A 27,769-nucleotide genomic window follows, 5' to 3' on the forward strand; every position below is an offset into this window, starting at 1 on the left:
CAACCTGCAGCCGTTTGTACGTCTCGATCAGTTACTGCTTTTGTATGGAAACTAAATCGACATCCAATAACGCTAGCCTCTTATTTGTATCTCAGAATGTCAACTACAGAATAGGCACTAAATATACAATAATATTTACACACCAATACACTATACAAACAAACCTAGAAGTCTGGTCATATTCACTCCCCAGAATAATCGATATTTCTTGGGCGTGGTTGAACCCACACCATTCTTGCTAATAATTTACTTTTTCTCTCCAGACGTCACACACTCATCCCAGAGTACTCGATATTCCTCGGGGTGGGGCCGAACCCACTCCATTCGCGCTAATAACTTACGTTTTCTCTCCAGACGTCACACTCTAACCCCAGAGTAATCGATATTCCTTGGTGCGTGGTTGAACCCACACCATTCTTGCTAATAATTTACTTTTTCTCTCCAGAGGTCACACACTCAACCCAGAGTACTCGATATTCCTTGGGGCGTGGTTGAGCCCACACCATTCTTCCTAATAACTTACTTTTTCCCCCCAGACGTCACACACTCAACCCAGAGTAATCGATATTCCTTGGGGCGTGGTTGAACCCCCTCCATTCTTGCTAATAATTTACTTTTTCTCTCCAGACGTCACACACTCAACCCAGAGTACTCGATATTCCTTGGGGCGTGGTTGAGCCCACACCATTCTTCCTAATAACTTACTTTTTCTCTCCAGACGTCACACAAACACCCCAGAGTAATCGATATTCCTAAACGCCGCTAATAAATTACATTCATTCCAATAAATTAACATAAACATAACACCTCATGCAAACATAGAAAAGAACAGAGTTTCTGCCAAAACTGTCCGATGATTTTTTACACTGCTAGAATTATAAAATTCCATTGGGTGGGAGATATATGTTTTGAAGAACGGTAGTATTCGATAGTTCGGCTGTTTTATTCAATAAATTGTTTTAAAACCTCATCATTTCTGGCATTCATATAATGCTTAAAGTCTGCTGTCAAACTGCATTTAACTGATAACTATGGATTTTAGTCGGTATATAGCAGATAGAGAACGGTTTAAAAAAAAACTTTAAACCTAGACGGGAAGCTTGTTTTAAATTGGAAAATTAAAATTCCAAAACAATGATTCGCCATGTGAGATTAGCTCGATCCTACACGTGTTGCATGTTAATTCGGCTCGTTTGCCTAAAATTAAACGGGCCCCAAATTAGCCATCATTAATCCTGCAATTCCGAGTGTAGGTACATGTTAAATTAATTTCCTAAGAATATATGCAAAATTGTAGGACGAAGAAACCAAAATTTTTGTTGAGGATGTGTTGTGAAATTAGAAATTATTTTCGAAAACATGTACAACTTTTTCATTGCCGGGAAATAGATTTCAACAATTTTTCCAAGTTTCTTGCATTTTTAGTTGCAGAAGAAAGAACTACTTAAGATTAAGAGGCTATATTTTTTGTTTATTTACTTTTATTCCCTCCGATTCGCTCAGGGCGGCCCAAAAGCTCATAAGAGCCTTCGTGGATCCTCCAATAAATAAGAAAAAAACAGTTAAAATAAAAATGAAAAGTTAAATACGATTTTAACGAAATGGAAAAACCGCTGGAATAGTAAAGCAGGTTAAGAAAGGCGTCGGTCTCTGGTCCAAGGAGAACGATTAGAAAATAGAACAAGACTGCGCATAGGTTATGCAAGACTCACGGACACTTTCTGGGCGGAAAGCACTTTTTTTCAATTTTAGACGGCTTGAATGTAGGCAATATTTAGGAATCCGGCCTGTGTTCAGTTTTGGGCCACGGCAACGAGCACAAATCGCTGTGCCGGTACCTCAGAGTCGTGAAGATTTTTTTAATGTATATAGTGTCTGTGTTGTGTTTATGTTAATTTATTGGAATGAATGTAATTTATTAGCGTGAAAGGAAGAGGTTGTCAAGGAATATCGAGTACTTTGGGGCGAGGGCTTGACGTCTGGGGAGCAAAAGTAAGTTATTAGCGCGAATGGGGGTTCAACCACGCCCCGAGGAATATTGAATACCCTGAGTGAGTGAATGTGACTAGACTTCAATGTTTGTATAGTGTGGTGATGTATATTATGTATATGTTTAATGTCTATTCTATAGTTGACATTCTGAGGTACAAATGAGAGGCTAGCGGTGTTGGATGTCGACTTCGTTTTCATACAGAAGCCGTCGAGACGCACAAAAGCTGCAGGTTGAAAATTACCCATGAAAGACCAGAAAAAAGAATTAAAGCAGGCAGAGGGCCGGCGATGACCTCAGCTGTTTCACTTCCCTCGTAGTATAGAAATAAGAAGCCCCTGTTTTTCTGGTGTCCAACTAGAGATTCGCTTTATCTCTGTAGTTTTAATAATGTGCATTGGAATAGGACATATCTCTTGATTGCATCTGCAGACTGCAAAGGTCAACGTGCGAAATTTGTGCAAGTTTGCTATCATGGCAGTCAGGAACTGGACAAGCCATAAGTTGGGTCTAATCCACTGGGTTGACATTCGCTCATTGTTCGTCAGGATATGGATAAATAAGGCGGAAAGAAGGCCTTCTGCACCTCGACTTGAGTAGATCTATTGCGCCCCTATAATTGTATAAATCACTGTCTCGCTTCATTGTTATTCAACCTCCATAGCCTTGCCAGGGGCTCCTTAGTGTATGATCTTGCGGCTTTTACTCTCCTAGTTACAAGAATCTCCACCAACATAAACTCTCACAAAAACATACAACGTGTTGTGCGATCTCCTCTTCCTAGCAGTAGCTGCAATGTTTCTTCTGCGCATGTGCCTTGTTAGGCGGTAGTGCCTTGTCAGGAGTCCAACCAGACTCCTGGTTATCCTCCTGTAAGTCTTACGAATGTTCCTTTTATTGATCAATCACGTACTTCATTCCTGGGGTGTTGTTGCTCGTTAGGTTTTGGATTAATTAAGGGTTCTTCTTTGTATGTATCATTGTTATGGCATAGCGTTCGAATTCCAATAGGGTTCGAGGCCTCGATGATTCATATTGGTTTCTTTATTGACAAACAAGTCCACTTTTCCATTGCCTTTATGTCCCGAATACCCAGGGTCAGGTCATTTGGTATCCCTGACTTCTGCCAGGATTCCACACAATTATGCTTTTTACCTTTCGGAAAAAAATCGCTATATTCCTGGAATGTGTTCCTAGCTTTTTTAATTCTCTAGCGCTGTGTTCAATTGCTATGATCTCAGACTGTATAATTGTAGCATATTTACCCAACTTTAAAGTCAGTTCGGCCTGCAGATTCATCCCAAGGACCTTCCAATGCTGATCTGCTTCCACGTCTCTTGGTCACATCCGACAGCTAGCCTTTTTTTACTTTATCATTTCTTTTCTTTCTCAATTTTTAAGTAGTTACTACTCTGTTTTGCTTTTTTATTCTTAAATTAACAGACAGATCAAATTTGAATTGTACTTCAATTAATTATCCCGCTCGTGACACTGACTTTTTATCACAACTTAAAACCTTAATTAATTGAATGATATTGATTGGTCAAGCGGACCACGAAAAATAGTGAATTTAATGAATTAAAACGAAGTATTCTTCACTAAAGCTCTCCGTGGCCATTTCACTTGTTCGCCGAGAATCAAATAGATTACACGACATTTGAAAAATGGCAAAAATGAGGGAAAATTCAAAAGATGCGGTTGAAATGGGAAGTTAGTGCCCGAGGGGATCGAAGTCACGATAGCTCAAGTGGTAGAGTAGCGGCGTATCAAGCCGAAGCTCGTGGGTTCGAATCCCGCTCGTAACAATTACATTTTTATCTCAACTTAAAACCTTAATTAATTGAATGATATTAATTGGTCAAGCGGACCTCGAAAAATAGTGAATTTTGAATTGTACGTTATGATTGATGACAATAAAGTGGATTTGTCCACTTAAACAAACGGTAAAATTCAATTAAACTTTCATTTTGAAAGTCCTTTATAATGTTCTTATTTGATTTTCTTTAAATTCGGTTCATTTTTAATTAAGGTTTTGTTTTTTAGTCGAAAAATTTAGCATTAGCGCTAAATGATTGAGTACAATAGTAGAATTTTGATCTAAATTGAATCTATATGTCCTATTCTAAATCTAGAATTTCTTTATGTTCTCCAGTTTATTTTTACAGCCCCTTGAAAAATCTCATTAAGCTTTTCCTTGCCTTGGATAATAAATAACATTTATTTTTAGCGCTTCGTATTGTACGACTGTTTTATAAATAACATAAAAAAAAGCACCTCAACTACTTTTAACAACACAAATAATCTTGTAACCGAATAAGTTAATAAAATTCTTTGCCCAATGTAATTTTATTTATCGACAATAGCTCTTGGAAACTTGCAAGTTTTCTGTGATTTATTTTGGAAAGCGTTTCGAAAAAGGGTTTGCGAATTCATATTCAGTCTACGGACGAAACTCCAGTTGTTTTCCCTGGAAAAGTTTTTAACGTGTCCCACCACCTTCAAACCTTCAATATTAAACTGTATAGGCAGGACAGTTTTATAAAGGTCGATAAGTTAAAAGAGATATAGAAATGTCAAAAATATTGTATATTTAGTCAATTTTTCTATTTGCGAATCCTTACAAATGGCCAGTTTGTCTCAAATTAAAATATCAGTTCTAATGTTTTTTAAACCATATCCAACCCTTTTCTGACATGTCTTCTTCTTGAATTTATTTAAAAAAAGGTTAATAGTGAATTCTAATTGATTTCAGAGGGAGAAGCGCACAGGAAGAAGCAGAAGCAGGAGTCGGAAAGGATGACGAACTTGATGAACAAGTACAAAGCGACAGCTCTTGAAGAGTCTAAAGCAAAGGAGAGCCTGTCCAACAACGTCGATAAGTACACCTTCACACCACAGGACTTCAATTATGAAAACAAGCACTACAAGTACATCAAATACACCAAACACGAAAATAAACCAATGAAGGTTAATTTTTTAAATTATTTTTTTTAATTAAACGTTATTGTCGTTAAAATTAAACAGTGTAAATTAATATAAATGTATTTTGTTTGATGATGGGACATAATTACACACAAAGCACTGGTTCATTACTCAGATTTTTTGCATTTCTTTTGATTAAAGAATTGTATAATGCATACCAAAATTATGTTTACACATAATAAAAGAGGGAAGAAAAAAATATTCATAAATTTAGAGAAGACGAGAAAAGGGAACCGAAGTGGATTACTTTAAATGCGAACAATTTTAGAGAGAAATAAAGGAAAGGAAAGAAAAATTCTTACCTTTTCGAAAGGAGGAATAAGTTGAAGGTACCTGCGCTCTAATAACTTTACAAATCGTAGTTTTCCGATCCAGATTCTTTCAAACAGCTATGAAGCGAAGTACCGTCAAAATTTCAGGTGGATCACGGAAAAAGGGCAAAATTCTGGACGGTAAAAAAATTGAAATTTGCCAGTGCTTAGCGTTTATTTGTGCACAAACATTAAGAATGAAACTATACATTTTGTTATTTATCTTTTATTAAATTATTTTATTTATTCCTATACAAAACAAATATACGCTGAGCGAATACTATTGTTATGTACAAATCTGATAGATCTGTCAGACCAGCAGGCAGTGGGGAGAGAAACCGTCCAGTGCTCGAACTGTCTTTTATTTAATTGGGAGGTCAAGAGGCATCGTCGTTTTAAACGGCCTGGAGCATTGATTATAAGGGTGGGACGTCGAGGAAAGAGTTTGGACAGTGGATTAAGTTGGAGGGGGTAGTTTAGGGTGGAAATTGAGGAAGAGTGTTCGGAACAGATCCTTTACGTATTTGATTGGTGTCGTAGAAGGGGAGCGTTGAGGATACGCAAAAAAAAACAACTTTGGATTGAAAGGATTAGATTTGTTGAATTTTGGATAATTTGGACGAGCCTTACATTTCGTTTCTGTAAGTCCAAATTGTTCGGTTTGTAAGCGGTTAGTTTGTATTATTCTTAGTATTGATTTTGGTCCAAGTAGATGTCTTAGTAGTCAATAACTTTTGTTAAGTCCTTGTCATTTTAATCTTGTACATTCTGTTATCTAAGTAAAGCCCAAGACCAAGTCATATTAACTTGTTTGTGCACTGGTGGGCAGGTTGATTTTTTGATTGCGTTGATCTTTTTGATGATTTACTCCGCCACCGAGTTCACCAGTCGGTAATCAGGTTCAGATGTTCGATTGCTTCTGTGGCTAAGATAGGACTGGAAGGTGTAGATAAGATTGCGGTACGTATAGGTTGTTAGTCGTGGTTGTGTGTTTGAATGTGTAGGTCCGAATGTATGGTAAGAAGATTGGACCTAGGATAATTCCTTGTGGAACGCCAGTTTTGATTAACGTGTTGGGTGAAAAATCGGTGCCCATGCTCACTTTGAGACATCGATACGAGAGGATGAGGACTGAGCATGCTAGTCAGGTCACCACTGAACTGTCATTACTTTTTTTAGTGTCTGTATGTTAATGTCAATAGCAGAATTTTTACACATCTTGAGGTTTATCAAGTAAGTATAATTTTTGAATTTACAGACATATAGCGTTTTATTGGCCTAACAACCCTATAAAAACAACCGTATTGGCCCTCACAATAATAAAAATTGTCTGGCATGTACTAATTTAAGTTTATTGATGAAACCATTGAACAGAAATCAAGTTAATTATGTAGCTCCTAGGGTAGATAAAGCGTAAACATTCAATAAAGCGGTTAAACCTGTTATCCTTCACTTCTGCTCTTATGTTCATGACAACATGCTGGTGCAAATAGAGAAACAAAACCAAACAGATTACCAAACAACAATTGAAAAAAAACTTCGTAGGATATCCTTGGGCTCAAAATGAATATAACGATTGCAAAATTTTCCAAAATCATAAAGAGGAAAAAATGGCGAATGCATCCTTTATTTAAAGCCCCACGGGCATTACCTTCAAGTTCAGATAGAACTTCCCAGCCCATCTAGGTTAAAACTATTTGCAAAAGTAAAAATCTTTCAAAAACCTAATATAAAACCTTCAATGCAAAATAAAATCAATCAAAAAGCAAGAGTGCAAAAAGGACCTGGACTTTAGTATCGAGTAAATGTTGACAAAAGCATAAATAGATTACAAATCATACATGCTTTCACTGAATTGGAACCATATCTGCCAAAGAATCTAAATTGAGAAACTAAACACCTTGGAAATGTCGAGAAAATTCTCTCCCACAAGGAGCTGCCACGGTGTTGATAGGATTTGAACCCTTCTCTAGATTACTGATACTTTTTACAACTGAAGACCCGTTGAATGTAGCAGAAACCCTCAGTGATCACAGACGATGCAAAAGCATCTCTGAATTGGAAGTGACAGATCTTAGAAGGCATAAAAGAAAGCAGAAAATATCAATAACGGGTTTCTTCCCGCTTTAGAATTACCTGTCAAAACACCTAAGAAATATTCTTCTTCAAAAAAAATATCCTCCACCGTTAATCACTACCGTCATGCACAATAAATAATGTAAGTTGGAATTGAATTGGACAAAATGGACAGATTTTTGAGCGTGGTATTCTAACTTCAGACGCCTTTTTTAGGGTAGAAGGCAAAAGTTAAAAACAGCACCAGGACTATATAATTTGTCTCCTTCCTTACAAGCACAAATATGAATCTTGCACAGTACAGATCAACTACAAGTCTCCTTGCATAAGTTGGTAAAGAAGAAATAACAGACAACACGAACAGAACTAGAAGAAGCCAAGTAGTTCTGTGCTTCTCACCGAACACATAATGTTTTCAAAAATTCACCAAAACTCAAGCAAAAATCGGACCATGTGAACAAACAGCTGAAAAGGATGTGGTCCACACAAAATGGTCCTCTTTCGACACAATCGTGATGTTCATATCATGCAACGTTAGAACATAACGATTAGGATTCGAACATTTTGTGGAATAAGAATACAACTGCATACTGTGACCGTTCACCATACAGAAGAGGTCAACGTGAAGGTGAGTGAGTGATGGGAAACACTGGACTCAATCCATGAATCTCCTTGCTAGAAAAGAAAGACGCTACGGAATGCGACAGAAGCAGGAAGTGGTTTCCAATTCTTAACAGTTTTCTTGAAGATGGTAGGTTAAATGAGCATCTGAGAATGAGTGAAAGAAGCTACAAAAAGCATCAGAAGCAGAAAGAAGCTCCGAATCCCTAATAACATCTCTTGTAGCCTGTAGATTAAATGAGCATCTGAGCTTTAAAAGAAGCTGCAGAAGTGGGAAGAAGATCCGTATCCTTAACAGTTTTCTTTAGGCATGCAGATAAGCGTTTGAGAAAGATTGAAAGAAGTTACAGAAGCGGGAAGAAGCTCCACATACTTAGCAGGTTTCTTGGGGGATTGCACATTAAATGAGCATTTGAGAAACTATGAAAAAAGCTACAGAAGCAGGAAGAGGCGGCAATTCCGTAACAGTTCTCTTGACGCCTGTAGATTAAATAACCATCTGAGAATGATTGAAAGAAGCTACAGAAGAGGGAAGAAGCTCCATATCCTTAGCAGGTTTCTTGGGGGATTGCACATTAAATGAGCATCTGAGAAAGATTGAAAGAAACTACAGAAAGCGTCAGAAGCAGGAAGAGGCTCCGAATCCCTAACATTTCTCTTGACGCCTGTAGATTAAATAACCATCTGAGAATGATTTAAAGAAGCTACAGAAGCGGAAAGAAGATCCTTATCCTTAACAATATTCTTGAGGAACTGCAGATTAAATAACCATCTGAGAATAAATGAAAGAAGCTACGGAAAGCATCAAAAGTGGGAAGAGGCTCCATAACAGTTTTCTTGAAGCGTGTAGATTAAATAACCTTCTGAGAATAAATGAAAGAAACTACAGAAAGCGTCAGAAGCAGGAAGAGGCTCCGAATCCCTAACATTTCTCTTGACGCCTGTATATTAAATAACCATCTGAGAATGATTGAAAGAAGCTACAGAAGCGGGAAGAAGATACGTATCCTTAACAATATTCTTGCGGAACTGCAGATTAAATAACCATCTGAGAAAGATTGAAAGAAACTACAGAATGCGTCAGAAGTAGAAAGAAGCTCAGTATCCCTAACAGTTTTCTTGAACAATCTGAGAAAGCTTGAAAGAAGTTACAGAAATGGGAAGAAGATCCGTATCCTTAACAATTTTCTTGAGGAGCTGCACATTAAATAACCATCCGAGAAAGATTGAAAGAAGCTACAGAAGCGGGAAAAAATCTCGGATCCTTAACAGTTTCTTGGGGGATTGCACATTAAATGAGCATTTGAGAAAGTATGAAAGAAGCTACAGAAGTGGGAAGAAGATCGGTATCCATAACTATTTTCTTGAGCAACTGCAGATTAAATAACTGAGAATGATTGAAAGAAGCTGCAGAACGCGTCAAAAGCAGGAAGATACTCCGAATCTTTAACAGTTTTCTTGAAGCGTGTAGATTAAATGAGCATCTGAGAAAGATTGGAAGAAGCTACAAAAAGCATTAGAAGTAGGAAGAGGCTCAGTATCCCTAACAGTTTTCTTGAACAATCTGAGAAAGCTTGAAAGAAGCTGCAGAAGCGCGAAAAAGCTCGGAATCTTTAACAGGTTTCTTGGGGGATTTCACATTGAATGTGCATTTGAGAAAGTATGAAAGAAGCTACAGAAGCGGGAAGAAGATTCGTATCCTTAACTATTTTCTTGAGGAACTGCAGATTAAATAACTGAGAATGATTGAAAAAAGCTGCAGAACGCGTCAAAAGCAGGAAGATGCTCCGAATCTTTAACAGTTTTCTTGAGACGCGGCAGATTAAATGAGCATCTGAGAAAGAAATGCGTCAGATGAGGAAAGAGGCTCCGAATCCGAAGAGGCAAAGATTACCGTCAATCATCAATGTGATTGTAAATTTATCAAGGAGCAAAAGAAACTAGAAAACACGTACATAATGTAGTGCTACTGAATGTACAGAACTACTTAGGTACAGAGCAGGAGATACAATAGTTTTTAAAGCTAAGTACATTTATCCGCCGCCAAAATTATCCAAATTTTTTTGACCACTTATTTCTATACGGATTCCAATTTTTTCGTTCTGTAAACGGTTTATCATCCATAAACGTCATACAATTCGTGCTAATTGGTGTTCAAAATGCTCATGGTATCCCCTGAATCTACTTCAGGACACAAAGGTTTACTGTAAGTGCAGTACGCTAATATTCCACGGGGGGGGGAGATAATTTACGCATCTCAGAATATATCAATTTTGCATTTAAATTCAGTGTTGTTCAAAGCCGTTTGTTTAACTTTAACGATGTTTGTAAAATTAGAGACGCGTAATGACCCATGACGCGGATTAATAGAATAAAACTTTTGCGTTAATGGTGTTGCTTTTCGTCTTTTCATTTCCTGGCTTTTCGTCTGGTGCTTTCTCAACGTCGTAAGCATCCGAGATCCCTTCAGATTCGGCCTCTTGAATAAGTCGTCAAAGCGTGCTTTTTTCCCTTCCCCTTTACATCCTTTAATAGATGTCATTCCCATTAGACAAATCGATATTCAGATTCTGAGAAAACCCTTTATTAGCATTGTTCAAGGAAAGGTCACCTTTCTTTCCTGTTAATGAAAGCTCTATTCTCTCGAGAAGAGAGAAAAGACAACTTAGTCCAAACTTCAGCCTTACTGCCGATTTCCAAATGAGTTCAGCTTTCGATCTACAGTAAGAAACCCATTAAAAATACATACACTCGCCAAGCTAAATAATAAATAAATCGCAAGGGTGATGTTGGAAGGGTATGTTTTATGAGTGCAATTTTAACATCAAATCTGCATGTAGAAAAAAAAAACTTTAAAAAAAAACAGGAAGAAGGAAATGTAAATTAGACTTATCGTGAAAGGAAGGGATTGTTAAAACCCACCCCCAGGGGAATATCGAATACTCTGAGCGAGAGAATGTGACCAGATGATGATGGATACTAGGAAGTGAGGGATTTGCTCCTCAAGCATTGCAGCCGTGCTTATTGTACCTTCCTAGTTCCAAAATTCAATTTAAAAAATTATAACTGAAATTGAGAAACAAGTTGATGATGAATACTAGAAGAGGGGGGGTTTGTTTTTGTAACTGTTGTGATTGTTAACTGAGTACATTTATACAAAAAAAATCTAAATTTTCAATAGAAATAAAAGGTTGTAAAAATGTGTGTTATTATTTCGATAATGTGATGATGGATTTCTTTGTATGCATCGTCCGGACTTTATTCAAATAATAACAACAAATTTTTACCTTTTATTTCTATTGAAAATTTAGATTTTTTTTCTATAAATGGTGCTCAGTTAACAATCACAACAGTTACAAAAACAAATCTCACTTTTCCTAGTATACATCCGGACTTTATCCAAATAATAACAACCATTTGTTTGCAATCTTTTTTTCTATTTAAAATTTAGGTTTTTTTCAATAAATGGTACGCAGTTAACAATCACAACAGATACAAAAACAAATCTCCCTTTTCCTAGGATTCATCATCATTATCTCGTTTCTTTTTCTTCTCTCCATGGTCCATGGTTTGATCAACAATTTAATTCTCCGAATTTGTTCATTGTGGTCCAGTCATTATGCCATTCTTCACAACATAAAATTTTTACGTTATAAAAAAATTATTTAATTTTTTTCTAACAGTTATAATTGTTAACTGAGTACCATTTATAGAACAAATTTAAATTTTCAATAAAAAAATTTAAAAAAAGGTTGTAAAAATTTGTCATTATTTCAAAAGTGATGATGATGATGATGTATTTCTTAGTATCCATCATCAGGACTTTATCAAAATAATAACAACAAATTAATTCACCACTTTCGTGGTCCGCTTGACCAATTAATACATGAAAATTAATTTCATCTCAACTGAAAACCTTAATTAATAACAACATATGTTTACAACCTTTTTTTTTTTTTTTTTTTAATTTTTCTATTGAAAATTTAGATTTTTTTTCTATAAATGGTGCTCAGTTAACAATCACAACAGTTACAAAAACAAATCTCCCTTTTCCTAGTATTCATCCGGACTTTATCCAAATAATAACAACCATTTTTTTGCAATCTTTTTTTCTATTTAACATTTAGGTTTTTTTCTATAAATGGGTACCCAGTTAACAATCACAACAGATACAAAAACAAATCCCCCTTTTCCTAGTAGTCATCATCATCATCTTGCTTCTTTTTCTTTTATCCATTCTCACCATGGTCCAAGGTTTGACTGACAATTGATTTCTCTCAATTTGTTGGTCACTGTGGTCTAATCATTATGCCATTCTTCACAACATAAAATTTTTACGTTATAAAAAAATTACTTAATTTTTTTTGTAACTGTTATGATTGTTAGCTGAGTACCATTTATAGAATAAATTTAAATTTTCAATAGAAAAATTTAAAAAAGGCTGTAAAAATTTGTTGTTATTATTTCGATAAAGTGATGATGGTAGATTTCTTAGTATCCATCATCAGGACTTTATCGAAATAATAACAACAAATGTTTACAACCTTTCTTTTCTATTGAAAATTTAGATTTTTTCTATAAATGGTACTCAGTTAACAATCACAACAGTTACAAAAACAAATCCCCCTTTTCCTAATAGTCATCATCATCATCTTGCTTCTTTTTCTTTTATCCATTCTCTCCATGGTCCAAGGTTTGACTGACTGTTTGATTTCTCTCAATTTGTTGGTCACTGTGGTCCAGTCAGTATGCCTGTTCTTCACAACATAAAATTTTTACCTTATAAAAAAGTTAATACTTAATTTTTTGTTAACTGAGTAACATTTATAGAAAAAATTTAACTTTTCAATGGAAAAATAAAAAAAAAAACATGCAAACATATGTTGTTATTATTTCGATAAAGTGATCATGATGATGGATATTGCGAGCACCCAAGCACAGCAGCCTTCTAGCTTATAGGCTTTATTAGTTCCTAAGTTCAGTGCAGTCGATTCATTCCTTCTATGAAGTATTAGGATATTGACTGCCGTTGTTACAATTCCTCTCCCCGTTTTCTTTGTATTCTAGGTTATGTCTCTTCCTCATTGCAAACTCTACAAATAAGGTCATCATTGAATACGACCATATAGTGTAGATGTTTTCTCAGATGCCATTAACCTAGTTCTATCACTCCTCTGACTTTAGCACTTCCTAACTGTAGCAGTTAGTTTACTAGCCTTGGTTGTTTTAATGCCTATCACGTCTTGAATTTATCCATTTGTCCTATTGCCTTTTTCGTATCCATTCTGTGTTTGTTTTTGTTATCCCAAGGATCGGTTCAGGGCCTAAGGTCATGCAGACCTCCTCTGGCCTGTGTGCCTGCTGAATGTAACAGACTATGTTCATGTTAATTTATTTGGATGAATGTAATTTATTAGCATGAAAGGAAGGGCTAGTTTAATCTGGCCTCGAGGAATACTGAATACCCTTGGGCAATTGGACAAGTGTGTCTGGAGAATAAAAATAAGTTATTAGCACGAATGGAGTGGGTTCGACTCCACCCCGAGGAATATTGAGTACTCTGGGAGAGTGAATGTGACCAGATTTCTAGATTTCCGTAGGGTGGTGATACATATGTATTGCATGTTTTGCATTCTTTAATTGACATCCTGAGTTAAGATGAGAGCCTACCATTTTAAGATATTGACTTAGTTTTGATACAAATGTAGAGAGGCAGTAAAACATAAAGATGCTCAAATGGCTAAAGTTGTAAAATATGCATGAAAGAAGTAAAAACATGATGACCTCAACTGTTTGTAGATCTCTAAACTTCCCACATTATGTATGTAAAGTAAGAAACTATTTGGGAAAAAGTGAATTTTGTATTATTATTATTATTTATGTTTATACAACATAAACTTAATTTGTAAGGGTTGCAAACTACAAACTTCCGATTCAAATCTTCCCTCAAAGGTCCTTTCATATGTACATGCTTATTTCCATAATGGGTGAGTTGGCACCGATAAGTTACAAGCTTCCTCAATTTTGCAAATGGCCTCATTTAATTTGTTTCATTTAATTAGAGTAAACCTACTCCAGGGGGTGATTGCATTATTTACAAACATCGGGCTGAAAGGAAAAGTGCAATGTTTTCTTTTTTTCTGTTCCAGGCCGTCACCAATCCTCCCTATTATGAAGACAAAGAGAGAATGAGGGGAGACAACGATGTTATAGACAGGAAGCCGAATCTCAGAGCGAAATCCGAGTGCCCACCTCCTGCCCTACAAGCAATGGGAGACAGGCTTTTGGACTGGTTTTCTGTTATCATGGCAGACTCGAAACGAAGGCAAACTCACATAAGATCCAAAGGTAATTATTAATTGAACTACTGGACCTCTTTGTTCAAAAAGTCGTGCGTTGTGTTAGTGATGCATCCACGGAACCTCTTTTTCTTCCTCTGCCCATTTTCTCTTCCTTTCATTTCTATCATGTCCACTTTCTAGATTGACTTGCAAATTATACGTTTTACTTTGATAAACTTTAATTTTAAAAAATATAAAGATAATTAGAAATTCACTAAGGAAGTATCGTCGAATATTGCCATGTCCTAGTTACTAATGCAATGATATAAATACATTTTATGCTGTAAAAAAATTAAAATGTCCTAAAACTTTTATTTTAACAAGCAAAAACAAACAATAATACAATCAAACATGGAAAACAATTAATATTTTTAAATCAAGTGAATGACATAAAACCTTAAAAATGTTATTTGCACGCCAATGAAAGGAGATTCAAAATTAGACAATATTCAGAACTAAAAGTAGCTTTATGCCATTCACTCAGTTAGGGTGGTGGAGTACTCGATATGCCTGAGTCATCTTCAAATACATATCTAACCTAATTGAGGATGGGATACTCAATATTCATGCTAATAAATACATTCAGTCTCAGTATACACAATGAAACACAAAATGAGATATCTATAAAGTACTATATACAGAGAAACATTGTTTCTTCCAAAAATTGGTATAGAGGTCCCAAATGCTCGATGCCATGGTTAAGCACAATTCTCATATTGGGTGTCATTCCTACACGCTCTCTATATGGAGCCTAAACAATGAAACTTCCAGACCTTTCCCAATTGCCGCCGGAGTTCCCCAAGGTTCAATCCTAGGGCCATGCTTGTTCCTCCTTTTTATAAATCTACTCCCCTCACTGAGAAATTGCAAAATTGCGCTTTATGCGGATGACATTGCTGTCTGTTGTTCATCCTGGTGGCCTAAGGCAATTGTGAAAAGATTAAATGACAGCATCACCAGGATTTGCAGGTTTTGTCACCGCTGGAAACTCAGAATTAATGTCCCGAAAACTGAGGCCATATTTTTCACAAAACGATGCCCAATATTCAAGGAAACCATTTCCATTCACGGACACAAAATAGAATGGCGTGAGGGGGTAAAGTACTTGGGTTTAACTCTGGATCGAAAACTTAACTTCTCTCGGCATATAAACAATATAGTAACGAAAGGTAAAATAGCCATAAAAGCCTTATTTCCGCTGATGACCCGAGAGAGTGGAATGAGCTTTGAAAATAAACTAATTATATATAAAGTAGCTATTAAACCTATGCTGCTGTATGCTTGCCCAGCATGGAGTTACATGTGCGAATCGAACATCAAAAAACTGCAAGTGGTCCAAAATAAATTTCTAAGGTTTATAACCTCACTACCTCGATACACCAGAATTGGCCTCCTCCATGAGAAAGGGGAGTGGAGTATATTAATTCCGAATTAAAATGTCTGTCCAGGAATTTTTTTATGGGTCTCTCCTCCAGCAAGAACACTACTTGTAGGGATATAGAAGTGAATTTTGTTAACACATTTTTTTGTTAATTCATTTGTTAATTGTTATCCTATTTGATAACTAGTGGGTTTTTTAAGAAGATTTTTCCCACTATTTTCTTGTTTGGTTAATTAAAAATAATAACAAACTAGGACTAGGTGCGTTGATAGGAAAAAGCTTTGAAATAGGACGTAAAAGTGCCCCGCCACTTTCCCTGCTTAATGAATGTTATGTAACACAATGTATAAGATTACAATTAGTTAAGGTTTTTAGTTGAGATGAAAAAAAGCTAATGGCACGAGCGGGATTCGAACCCATGATCTTCGGCTAGATACGCCACTGCTCTACTACTTGAGCTCTTGTGACCTCGATCCACTCGGACATCAACTTACTATCTCAACCCCACCTTATGAGTTTTCCCCCCTTTTTGCCATTTTTCAATTGTTTTTCATCTCAACTAAAAACCTTAATTAATTGTAATGATTTAATTAGTCAAGCGGACCACGAAATTAGTGAATTTAAAGAATTAATATAAAGTACACTTCACTAAAGCTCTCCGAGGCCATTTCAATTGTCGTCGAGTTTCCAAATCGATTACACGACATTTGAAAAATGGCAAAAAGGAGGGAAAACTCATTAGGTGGGGTTGAGATAGGAAGTTGATGTCCGAGTGGATCGAGGTCACGAGAGCTCAAGTGGTAGAGCAGCAGCGTATCTAGCCGAAGATCGTGGGTTCGAATCCCGCTCGTACCATTAGCTTTTTTTCATCTCAACTAAAAACCTTAATTAATTGTAATGATTTAATTGGTCAAGCGGACCACGAAATTAGTGAATTTAAACAATGTATAAGTTTTTTTTAAAATAAATGTTTATTCATTCATTCTATATGGAGCCAAGCACTGTTCAATTAGTTGGCACACATCAAGTAATTTTTCTTTACATGCAGGACACAGGCCCAAAAGTAAATGTCCGGCATTGACACCCCGAGGGTTGATAGACCTCTGCTGTTGTGAACCCTCATTAAAAAAATAAAATAAATTAATTTTTAAAAAATTATCACTATATTAGCAAACTGGAATAATGATATGAATAAAGTTCAGTTTTCATATACTACATATAACTGACAATTTTGTTCGACCTATCCTCGCCAGTTTGGTCTACCATCATTCATGTGATTTCTGGCATTGGGAAGAATTAGGTCTTTTTTTTAATTTACCCAAGCTGTTTTTCTTATTCTTTTTATATTGTTTATTGGAGCTCAAGAAATGTTAGTTTATTTACTTGAACTGTCCCAGTTAATTAATTGATACAACCTTCATAAACATTTGCAAATGACAAGCATTCAGTGGTGAAACACCCCACGGGTGAAATATTATTTCAAACATTGAGGAGAAACATTGATCGATTGACATTGTAAGGTGAAATATTGATCGTCTTTTGTTTTGTTTGCTAAAACTCTTTCTGTCTTGTTTTATTTGTATTGTTTGTTCGGCCGTAATTAATAAAAGTTTAGAGGCAGACCTGTACAAAATGAAAAATATATTCTATTCAAACTCACAATAATTTCAAGCATTAGGGAGAGATATTGACCTTTTCTCACTCACACCAAAGCCACTTTTTTGCCAGTTTGGTAAACACCCTAAAGGTTCTGAACCAAAGTGATAAATAGAATAATTGTTCCTTTCCCACCTAATTGAAGGGTGCAGTTCCTTGGCTTCATACATAGAGTGCACAGAAATGCCACCCAATTTGAGAATTGTGCTTGAGAACAGCAGCGAATCTTTGGGTCCCTTTCTGATTCTAGTTGTGAATACCTAGTTTGTATTGAGAGTGAATGTATTTATTAGCAGGAATGTGTGATGTGAGAGGTACGATGGAATATCGAGTACCCAATGGGCCCTCAATTAGGTTAGATGTAGATGTAATTTTTCAGGGTATAGTATACTGCGCCCTTTAAGAGCTATTGTATCCCCCGTACTCTGCCTAAAGCACATCGGTGAGTCCTATTTCATCAAGAAACTTGATTAATAAGTTTTAAAGGTTTAGTGGTTGAAGTTCTTCTACGGTCACATTATACTTCCCAAAACACTTCCTCCTGCAGACAAGTGTAGCTCCGCAGTTTGTTAGTAGATTTGTTGGTGTATCTTCTGCCTCTTTGCAGAATCTGCATGTTTTGGATTATTCCAATCTTCTTTAAGTGTCCATTTAACATACGGTGTCCTGTCAGGAATCTATTAGGATTCGCAGTTTGTCCCTGCTTCCCTTGACACATTCTGCAATTTCTTTTCTTCCAAAATTGGTTAGGAGTTTGGATTGTCTGTGTCCAATGAGTGAATTCCATTGTTCCTTCATTTTCGTTTTGTCCTTCTATCTGAGATACTCATTAATAGTGTGTATTTCACAGAAGGGTTCAGGTCCTGTCAGCAGAGTAGCAGCTCCTTGCCTTGCAAGGGTGTCCGCTTTCTCATTGCTTTCTACTCCCATGTGTACTGGGATCCAGCAGAGACTGACTTTGTTCTGCGTACCTAATACGTTTAATTTGGTTTTACAGCTCAGCACCATCCTTGAACTAACGGTATTTGAGCTTAGTGCTTTGATGGCTGCTTGGCTATCTGACATGATAGCTATATTCTTATTTTTGTACCCTTTACTCAGGTCGAGTTGCGTGAATCTTATCTTGGAAGATACTGGTGTATTTTCCCATGTGTTCTGAATATTGATTCCAGGTCCAAATACTCCTGCCCCTGTACTTCTTGTGTTCTAGATCCGTCTGTATACCTAAGGATGGTGCCATTCTTAAAAGAGGTGTTTCCCTCTCGTTCCCATTCTTTTTGGTACCTAGATTTATTTGGAAGTTTTGATAAAATTCAAACATACTTCATCATGTTGTCTCTCAGAGCCATGAGTATCGGATGGTCTTTCCATAGTTTGTTGCTGTCTCTCCATTTTAGTTTTATTCTTGTTGGAGGTTTCTGTTTGATAATATTAATGATGGTTTTCTGCGCTGTCCTTATTACCATGTGCTGTACGATTAATCCCAGTATTTTTTTGATGTTAATTGTAGGACATGTTCTCATTGCTCCCGTCTCATTTAGGCTAGTTGTATAATATGTGTAAAGTCTTAAATTCACTAATTTCATGGTCCGCTTGACCAATTAATATGCTACAATTAATTAAGGTTTTTAGTTGAGATAAAAAAGTCAGTGGCACGAGCAGGATTCGAACCCATGATCTTCGGCTTGATATGCCACTGCTCTACCACTTAAGCTATCGTGACCTCGATCCACTTGGACACCAACTTCCCATCTCAACCGCACCTTTTTTTAATTTTCCCTTCTTTTTGCCATTTTTCAAATGTCGTGTAATCGGATTGGATTCTCGACGACAAATGAAATGGCGACGGAGAGCTTTAGTGAAGTATACTTCATTTCAAATCATTAAATTCACTAATTTTGTGGTCCGCTTGACCAATTAATATGTTACAATTAATTAAGGTTTTTAGTTGAGATAAAAAAGTCAATGGCACGAGCGGGATTCGAACCCACGATCTTCGGCTTGATATGCCGCTGCTCTACCACTTGAGCTATCGTGACCTCGATCCACTCGGACACCAACTTTCCATCTCAACTGCACCTTTTTTTAATTTTTCCTCCTTTTTGCCATTTTTCAAATGTCGTGGCAAAAAGGAGTAATTGTAATATGTGTAAAGGTTGTGTTGAGAGGGAATATATTTATTAGCATGAATGTGTGATGTGAGAGGGTCTGCAGGGGAATATCAAGTACTCCATCAACATTTTTGAATGAATAGTATGAAAATAGGTGTGAATGATTTAAGAATGAACGTGAGTATGAATGGGTTTGGAACTGCATGTATTGGGTGCTGAATTGATCTAGCTGTTACCAGCATCCTCCCCCCCCGGAGCCCAACCTTGGTTTGCTGCACGGATAAGACTGAGGTCTGCCCTCGGGGTGGGTGATTCTCAAGTCTGCTAGCAATTTACTATAAATTGCAAAAGCTGGAATTGCCGAAGGACTATGAGAAGTGTATAGGCTAAACTTGGCACATGTTTGTGTTGTATATACATGTACAGGTTTGAATCTATATAAATCCAAATATAATTTTTAAAAAAATTCAAGTTACCAAAGATGTTTTTATTGCTGTATTGTTATTTCATTAATTAAGAAGAATCAGACACCCTTTCTTAGTAATTGGGACTGACTATATGATCCAAGAAACATTACTTACCTTCTTATGAAGTCTCAACAGACTAAAAATGAGAGGACAAACTTGAACAGCTACTGATACAGTGATATGACTCTAAAATAAACTAAGGTACCAGATTGAGTGTGGTTTGTAAAATGCCCAAATATGAACAACCAAACTTATTAGACATTTCGGTCTTTCAAACAGAAATACATCCCATCAATACTTGTGCTCTAAAATCTTAAAAGAGGGTATACAAGCAAAAAAGTCACAACAAAACTATTCAGGGAATGCATCCAAAATCTCCAAAACCTGGGGAAACAGCTTGGGTGCCAGGGCACAAAGGAATTTTGGGTAATGAAAAAACAGACATACTAACCAGAGGAGGATCTGCATAGGCCCTGAACCTATACTTGGGATAGTAAAAACAAAGACAGAATCCTCCATCACCTAATGGATCCTTTAAAACACAAGTGGTTAAACTAGAAATAGTAAACTTATGCTAAAGCAACCCTCACCAAGACTGTCAAGCTCACTGCTGCAGTTTGAAAGGGCTAGAAGACTCAGAAGAGTGATAGGACTATTAACAGGTCTCTGTCAACTGAGGCAACATCTTCACAACATATACAACGATGAACCCATGTGCAGATTTTGTAACGAGGAGGAAGAATCAGCCACCCTTATCATCTTGGAATACGAAGCAACGGCTCAATGGAGATTTAACCTAACATACGGGAAAAAAAATTAGGGAATCAAATTGTAGCAGCAATAGTCAATTACCTAGTACTATTAAGAAGAGGGATCAAATTGACCGCACTGAATTAGGGAACTAGAATAAGCCAGCAGGCTGCAGTGCCTGGGGAGCACAAACCCCATATCCTATCCATCGTATCCATCATCATCATCACTTCCAATGATTATGCCAGTCTTCATTACTTCAAATTTTTACTTTATAAAAATTAATACTTTTTTTGTAACAGTAATTGTTAACTGAGTACCATTTATTTAAAAAAATCTAAATTTTCAATAGAAAAAAAAAGTTGTAAGCATTTGTTGTTATTATTTCAATAAAGTGACGATGATGATGATGATGGATTTCTTAGTATTCATCATTCACTATTCACTAGGAAAAGGGGGATTTGTTTCTGTAACTGTTGTGATTGTTAACTGAGTACCATTTATAGAAAAAATCTAAAATTTCAATAGAAAAGAAAGGTTGTAAACATTTGTTGTTATTATTTCGATAAAGTCCTGATGATGAATACTAAGAAATCTACCATCATCACTTTATCGAAATAATAACAACAAATTTTTACAGCCTTTTTTAAATTTTTCTATTGAAAATTTAAATTTATTCTATAAATGGTACTCAGCTAACAATCATAACAGTTACAAAAAAACTAAGTAATTTTTTTATAACGTAAAAATTTTATGTTGTGAAGAATGGCATAATGATTAGACCACAGTGACCAACAAATTGAGAGAAATCAAATTGTCAGTCAAACCTTGGACCATGGTGAGAATGGATAAAAGAAAAAGAAGCAAGATGATGATGATGAATACTAGGAAAAGGGGGATGTGTTTTTGTAACTGTTGTGATTGTTAAACTGAGTACGATTTATAGAAAAAAAACCTAAATGTTCAATTGAAAGAAAGGTTGTAAACATTTGTTGTTATTATTTTGTAAGAATCCTGATGATGGATACTAAGAAATCCATCACCATCATCATTACCACTTTCAAAATAATAACAACAAATTGTTGGTCAAATTAAGGACCCTGGAGAGAACGGACAGAAGAAAAAAGAATAATAATGACTCGATTTCAAATAGGCCACACCAGACCCACAAGTAACTGTGAGTCGTTCAATTAGAATGTAAACAATCAGCACTGCACAGGACAAGGATCCACGAGTCTCAAATCTGAAACACTTCACTGATTACAGTGAAACATTGATCCGATACCTAAAGTGGATAAATGTTTATGGTTGTATTTGCAGGAGACTTGGTTATCCCCCGAGTGAATGTATGTATTAGCTTGAGTGTTTTGAGTGTATATGGGTTTGTGGTGGAATATGAGTACCCAACAGTCCCTTTGAGGCCAAACTTTAATATCAAATACCTTGGTAATTCGCCAGTTCTTTCTAAAAAAATTTATATGAATGTATTTATTAGCACAAATACAGGTTGAACCTCATTGAAATATTGAGAACTCTGAGTACCACCAAACTTAGATTATGTATATACTAGCATGAATGTGTATGCTTTAATTGTGTTGTTTAAGCCTGTGGAAGGCATTATGAATGATAATAAACAGTTGAAATATATTTTACTGTAAATCATGGTCAAACTTGGCTTTATTTATTACTTTTCAAATTGTGAGGTAGTTTTTATTGCAGTGCTTGTTCAGTTTTTCTATCCCTTTTCTTTAAGATTTAAGACTTTGTCATATTTCCTGGTTTGTGATCTCTTAAAACTACCCAATTCACACTGAGTATTTTTTGTTTCATAAGGAATGTTTTTTGTTTGTAGGAGTAACAAGGTTCCCTTCAAGCTGCAAGAACGAAGTTCGTTGGATGTTCCACCATTTGGACACCGATTCAGACAACAAGCTGACCCTGCATGAACTGTACGACTTGGAGCACGACCAGAACGAGAGATGTATCAAGCCTTTCCTCGATGAATGCGATATTGACCGGTAATTATCAATTCGACACACTGAAGCTCAAAACATTAACACGGTTTTTCATATTCAGGGATATCTTTGTGACTCCTCATGAATGGTGCAAATGCTTCGACAAGACAGACAGGCCATGTGCAGCTGTGAAAAGGAGAATTTCAACAAACATGTTAGGTATGACGACTGCAAAAATAAAAATTTAAAAAAAATCATTTTTCTTGATATTCTTATTTGATTGCAGGTGTTTATGTACCAGATTGTGACCCTGATGGTTACTACTATCATACACAATGCCATGTGTCTGTTGGCATGTGCTGGTGTGTTGACAAACATGGAGTGGAACTGCCCAACTCCCGTACAAGAGGAAAACCCAATTGCGGTATGTAAAATATTCTTTTTCCTTTTAAATTTGATATTCTAATGAAGATAATTTCAGAATCCTTACTGGGAAAGAGCAAGGGGAAACTACAAGATGTCAGCGATGATGATGATGATGATGACGATGACGATGATGATTCAGATCAAGATATCGAAGGCAGTGCTGATCAACCTTTAGATTTTTAGAGTTTATATTATTAACCAGGTATATTTTACTGAAACAGCTCGGCTAATTGAAAGTTTTTTTTATTACTCCTACTTTATTTCAGGCCTATTGAAGGATCAAAACAAAAGTTTAATATAAGCTGTATGTGTGGTGAAATTGTCAGGCCTAGGACTGAGATTTGCAATGTCGCCTTGTGATTACAACAATGCACATAACTTTATTCCTCCAAATCAGCAGTGCTATACAACTCGACTTAAAAATAGTGTTTAGATGAGAAATCATGGTGTATTCTTCTTTTAATTAACATTTTTCTTAAGTAGCTCTTTTATAATGATGAAGTGTAGAGTTATGATTAAGTATTTATTACAATTCCATGTTTACCAAGCACACTATAATATATATAAGTATGAAACATTCTAGGGTAATATTGTTATATCTCGTCAGTGTGGTTTATAGACACCAAGGCTGGTGCCATCAGATTAAAAATAAATAAAAAATAAAAAAATGAGAGAAAGTATTTGGCATTTTGCTTTGTAGAATTAGCCAAAAAAAATTATTGTATAACATATAGGAAAGTACAGTTGTTCTTGTAAAATTAATATATAGCCCAACACTTACAAAACTTATGTGTTAAATGTGAAAAAAAAAGTAAGATAGGAGTAAACTCACCTTGCGGCTTTCCTCTCTACTTTTATTTTGATTAACAAAATGAACAAAATTTTGTCATTTTCAAATTGATCAAATGGCCATGATTATTTGAATACACGCAGTGTTTTGTGTTTTATTATACAACTACTGTTTCTCGCAAATGTGAGTACAAATGTGAATATATTTGTAAAATGATGGTTAGAGTAGTTAGAAAAGAAGCTAGTGATCTGTTCTCTAATACAAAACTATTCAACTGGGAAATTTCACATTCCATCCATTTAAAAGCATTCCATAGAACAAATACAAAATATCGGCATGGAAAAACGAAGCTACTTACAATCAATATTAAGCATGGAGTATTCTCAATTAAAGTAAAAATTGTGATTTATTTATAATAATTTAAACAATATTGAGTTTATAAAATATATGTATAAAATTGTATGTATTTTTTTATGTTTTGAAAAAGTTTGAATCATAAAAGAAACTATGTTATGTGCACTTTTAAACCGTCCGATCAATTTTTAGTTTTATTTATGTTGTATTTACCATTATGTTGTTCAGTTGTTATGGAGATTTTCCAAAATTTATTTTTATCTAAATTATTACACTTTCTCGTTATATAATGAGAAGACTTTTTGTTGTCAATTTTTTATTTTCAGAAGGCTTTCTGTTTATACAAATCAGAGGAAATGAATTATATATACCACTATATAATCGTCATAACAATAAAATACTGCACAGAGCTTCGAAATTATGTATGGCATCACAGAGCCCAATAAAGCGTAATGAAATTTTATTTATAAATAAATATTATTTATTTTTTTTTTAGTTAATGGAATCAGTTTTTGATGGTTACATTAGGTACTTACAATTTACCAGTGTTAGCAATACTGATTATTGTTTATAGAAATGTATCTGTGTTAATTCATAATAGGTGTATGGTGTTTATTAGATAATTATCATTAGGTAATTTTTAAAAAAAGGTAATGTATGTGTAAATATATAACTGCTCATAACTTCATACACAGTAAGAACTGTTTTCTCCTTTTTAAATATATTGGATGAAAAGTAATAAAAGTGAAATAGTTAAAAACTCTGTACACTTTAATTAAACTTTACGTTTCAAAAACCAATTTTCTAGCTTTTTTTATATCACTGATGTTCAGGTATTTAACAAGAAGTTTCATTGTTATGTGCTTTTAAATGTTTAGGATGTGTTTTTAAAAGTATTACTAAATAAGATTTAGATATAGCAGGTAATTTTCAAAATAACATTTTAGTTGAAATGACTAAAGTTGAAAAAACAAAACAAAAAAGTGTGGAACTGGGCTGATATCCCAAAACACGAAAAGTTATTTTGTCACTTGTGTATCTGCTCTTAATAATAAAACCCACCCAAATAAAATTTTCAGTTAATACTTCCTTTACAATCAATTATTTACACCACAAAATCCATAAAGATTATTTTAAATAGTTTAATTTGGTTTTACAGCTTAAAAACCTGCACATTTTATATGAAAAATGCTTCATGCTGAATTATTTATTAATTATAAGTTAGTATAAACAAAAAGAACCAGATAGGAATGTTTAAGGTTAAAACAAGTCGACCTCTTTATAACTTCAGCACCGCAACTAATATTTGTCTATTTTGCAATCACTACGATTATCTAGAGTTTCTCTAAGCTTTTTATCAAATGTGCTTTGGGAAGCTTTGTTAAGAACTGTGTGAATCTGTCAGGCTTTTCTCCTCTTAGGATTCCTTCACACCAGCATACATGTTCCACTGTTTCTTTTTCTTCCTTGCAATATCTACACAAGCTTTTGCTGCTCTGAGCATAAATATTCCTCCAGAGTCTGCATTATTATTCTAGTCCTAGCACATCCTAGATTTAGTATGTTCTTCAGTCGTCCTTTGATGAGCTTTTTCCCATGTCTCTGTCCTGAACTGCAATACCGTTTAACTGAGGATTAATCCATTGTCTGATGCGTCGGCCTTTTTGGGAGTTTGGTAGAGCACGATATGGTTCTGGGCCAATCATAGTATGATCGAACTTATTTGTTTCTGCCTCTGAGAGTATACATACCTCCAGAATCTGCAGTCTTCAGTGAGCAATCCCACTAGTCTTAGCACATCCTAGATTTAGTAGTTCCACCATGATTTTCTTCGATCGTCTGATGAGCTTTTTCCCATGTCTCTGTCCTGAACTGCAATACCGTTTAACTGAGGATTAATCCATTGTCTGATGCGTCGGCCTTTTTGGGAGTTTGGTAGAGCACAATAGAGTTCTGGGCCAATCGTAGTATGATCGAACTTACTTGTTTCTGCCTCTGAGAGTTTATACATACCTCCAGAATCTGCAGTCTCCAGTCAGCAATCCCACTAGTCAGCATGTCCGAGATATAGTAGTTCTGCCATTATTTTCTTCAATGGTCCTTTGATGAGCTTTTTCGCATGCCTCTGTTCTGGACTACAATTCCATTAAACTGAGGACTTATCTTATTCCCTTAACCTATTCCCAGATGGATATACACTTTTGACAGTTTGGCAAGAAATAAAAGGTTCTGGGCCAATCGAGTACTTATTGAACTTACTTGTTTCTGCTCTTCTGGGTCTATACATATCCTCCAGAGTTATCTCCTTGTATCTTATCATATGTAAGATATATCTTACATAATATATCCTTAGATCTTATACCTCCATGGTCATTCAGCAACCCCAATATTATTCTAGTCCTAGCACATCCAAGATTTAGCAGTAGCATGCCAGTCCTAGATTAAAATTCCATTGAAACGAGGACATTTAGTCCATTATCTAATGAATAAATAGTTTTGACAGTGCACCACAAAAGGGTTTAGGCCAGTATGTGCACTCATCAAAATTGGATCAATTCGGCTTTGTTTTTCCTTGGCTCAGTTTGTCCTCATACCCAGATAATGGTGATTTTGTTGATTTCCCAATGACCGGTAATCCCTAATGACTCTGGACTTTACCTCTGATGTGGAAATAACCCAAAGTGCCACCTGGATTTCCTAGTAGCTTCTGTTAACATACCTAACATTTTAATCTTTTTGGCACAGTTTTTACCCACAGTCTAGACAGGATGGAGTCATCTGTATATCAGATATAGTCAGCATTAATTGGGATTCCCTTTCTTCGTCTACTCTACCATGTACTTTTTGTCCAATCTGAATTCCTCGAAGTCTTATCTGCCTCCTCCCAAAGCTTTAGTTGCTTGTTATGCGAGTAGGCTTCGTTATCTATCTGTAGTGTATGAATTGTGGCTCTGGCGGCCTCTTCCTGGTTAGATGTCATAGATTCAGGACTTCCTGGGCAGCAATGGAGGTTGTTCTCATTGACAGTGATGCTGTAATATCTTTGTCCACCAATCCATAGACTATGGGTCTAACAACTGCTGTGTATTGTATTTATGTAAGGGTCTTTGGGTTTAGTCTCAACTTTTCCCACATAGGTTTTTAGGCATGTGACTCCAGAAAAGTGTGAGTTAGCAGTTGTATCCTTTTGAGTTTTTTCTCATGTCTTCGTCCTGGACTAGAATTCCATTTAACCTAAGACATTTATTATCTGGTAGATACACGTTTGTGGTAATTTTGTATGCAAAAGGGTTTGGGTCGATAGTTGTCTTTATTGAATTTCCCTCGGCCAATTCATCAGTCTCCTCGTATGCCCTTACACCCAAACAACTAATTTTGTTGTTCTCCATTTTTGGCAAGGCCTTGCAATCCCAAAAGCTCTGAACTTACTAATCTGTAGGTAGTTACCGTTATTGCCGCCTGGATGTCTGAGTAGATGGCTATTTTGTTGTTCATAATACCCTGCCTTTTAATCTTCTTGAATGTTTGATGTACTAGATACACAATAAATCAATATTT

General features: G+C 35.7%; 1 protein-coding gene across 1 annotated transcript in view; it reads left to right on the forward strand.

The window, feature by feature from the left end:
- LOC106674205 (proteoglycan Cow) overlaps positions 1–25,296 on the forward strand; it is a 196,849-nt gene extending 171,553 nt beyond the window's left edge. The window contains exons 5-11 of the mRNA XM_014406806.2: positions 4,743–4,957; positions 14,130–14,328; positions 22,539–22,704; positions 22,763–22,860; positions 22,928–23,065; positions 23,123–23,269; positions 23,334–25,296. Coding sequence (XP_014262292.1) covers positions 4,743–4,957; positions 14,130–14,328; positions 22,539–22,704; positions 22,763–22,860; positions 22,928–23,065; positions 23,123–23,250 — 944 coding nt within the window. The 3' untranslated portion in view covers positions 23,251–23,269; positions 23,334–25,296. The remainder of the gene's footprint in view (positions 1–4,742; positions 4,958–14,129; positions 14,329–22,538; positions 22,705–22,762; positions 22,861–22,927; positions 23,066–23,122; positions 23,270–23,333) is intronic.
- The last annotated feature ends 2,473 nt before the right edge of the window (positions 25,297–27,769 follow it).

Source organism: Cimex lectularius, unplaced genomic scaffold (assembly GCF_000648675.2).
Source record: "Cimex lectularius strain Harlan isolate CLEC.00 unplaced genomic scaffold, Clec_2.1 scaffold91, whole genome shotgun sequence".
In the NCBI taxonomy this organism is placed as follows: Eukaryota; Metazoa; Arthropoda; class Insecta; order Hemiptera; family Cimicidae; genus Cimex; species Cimex lectularius.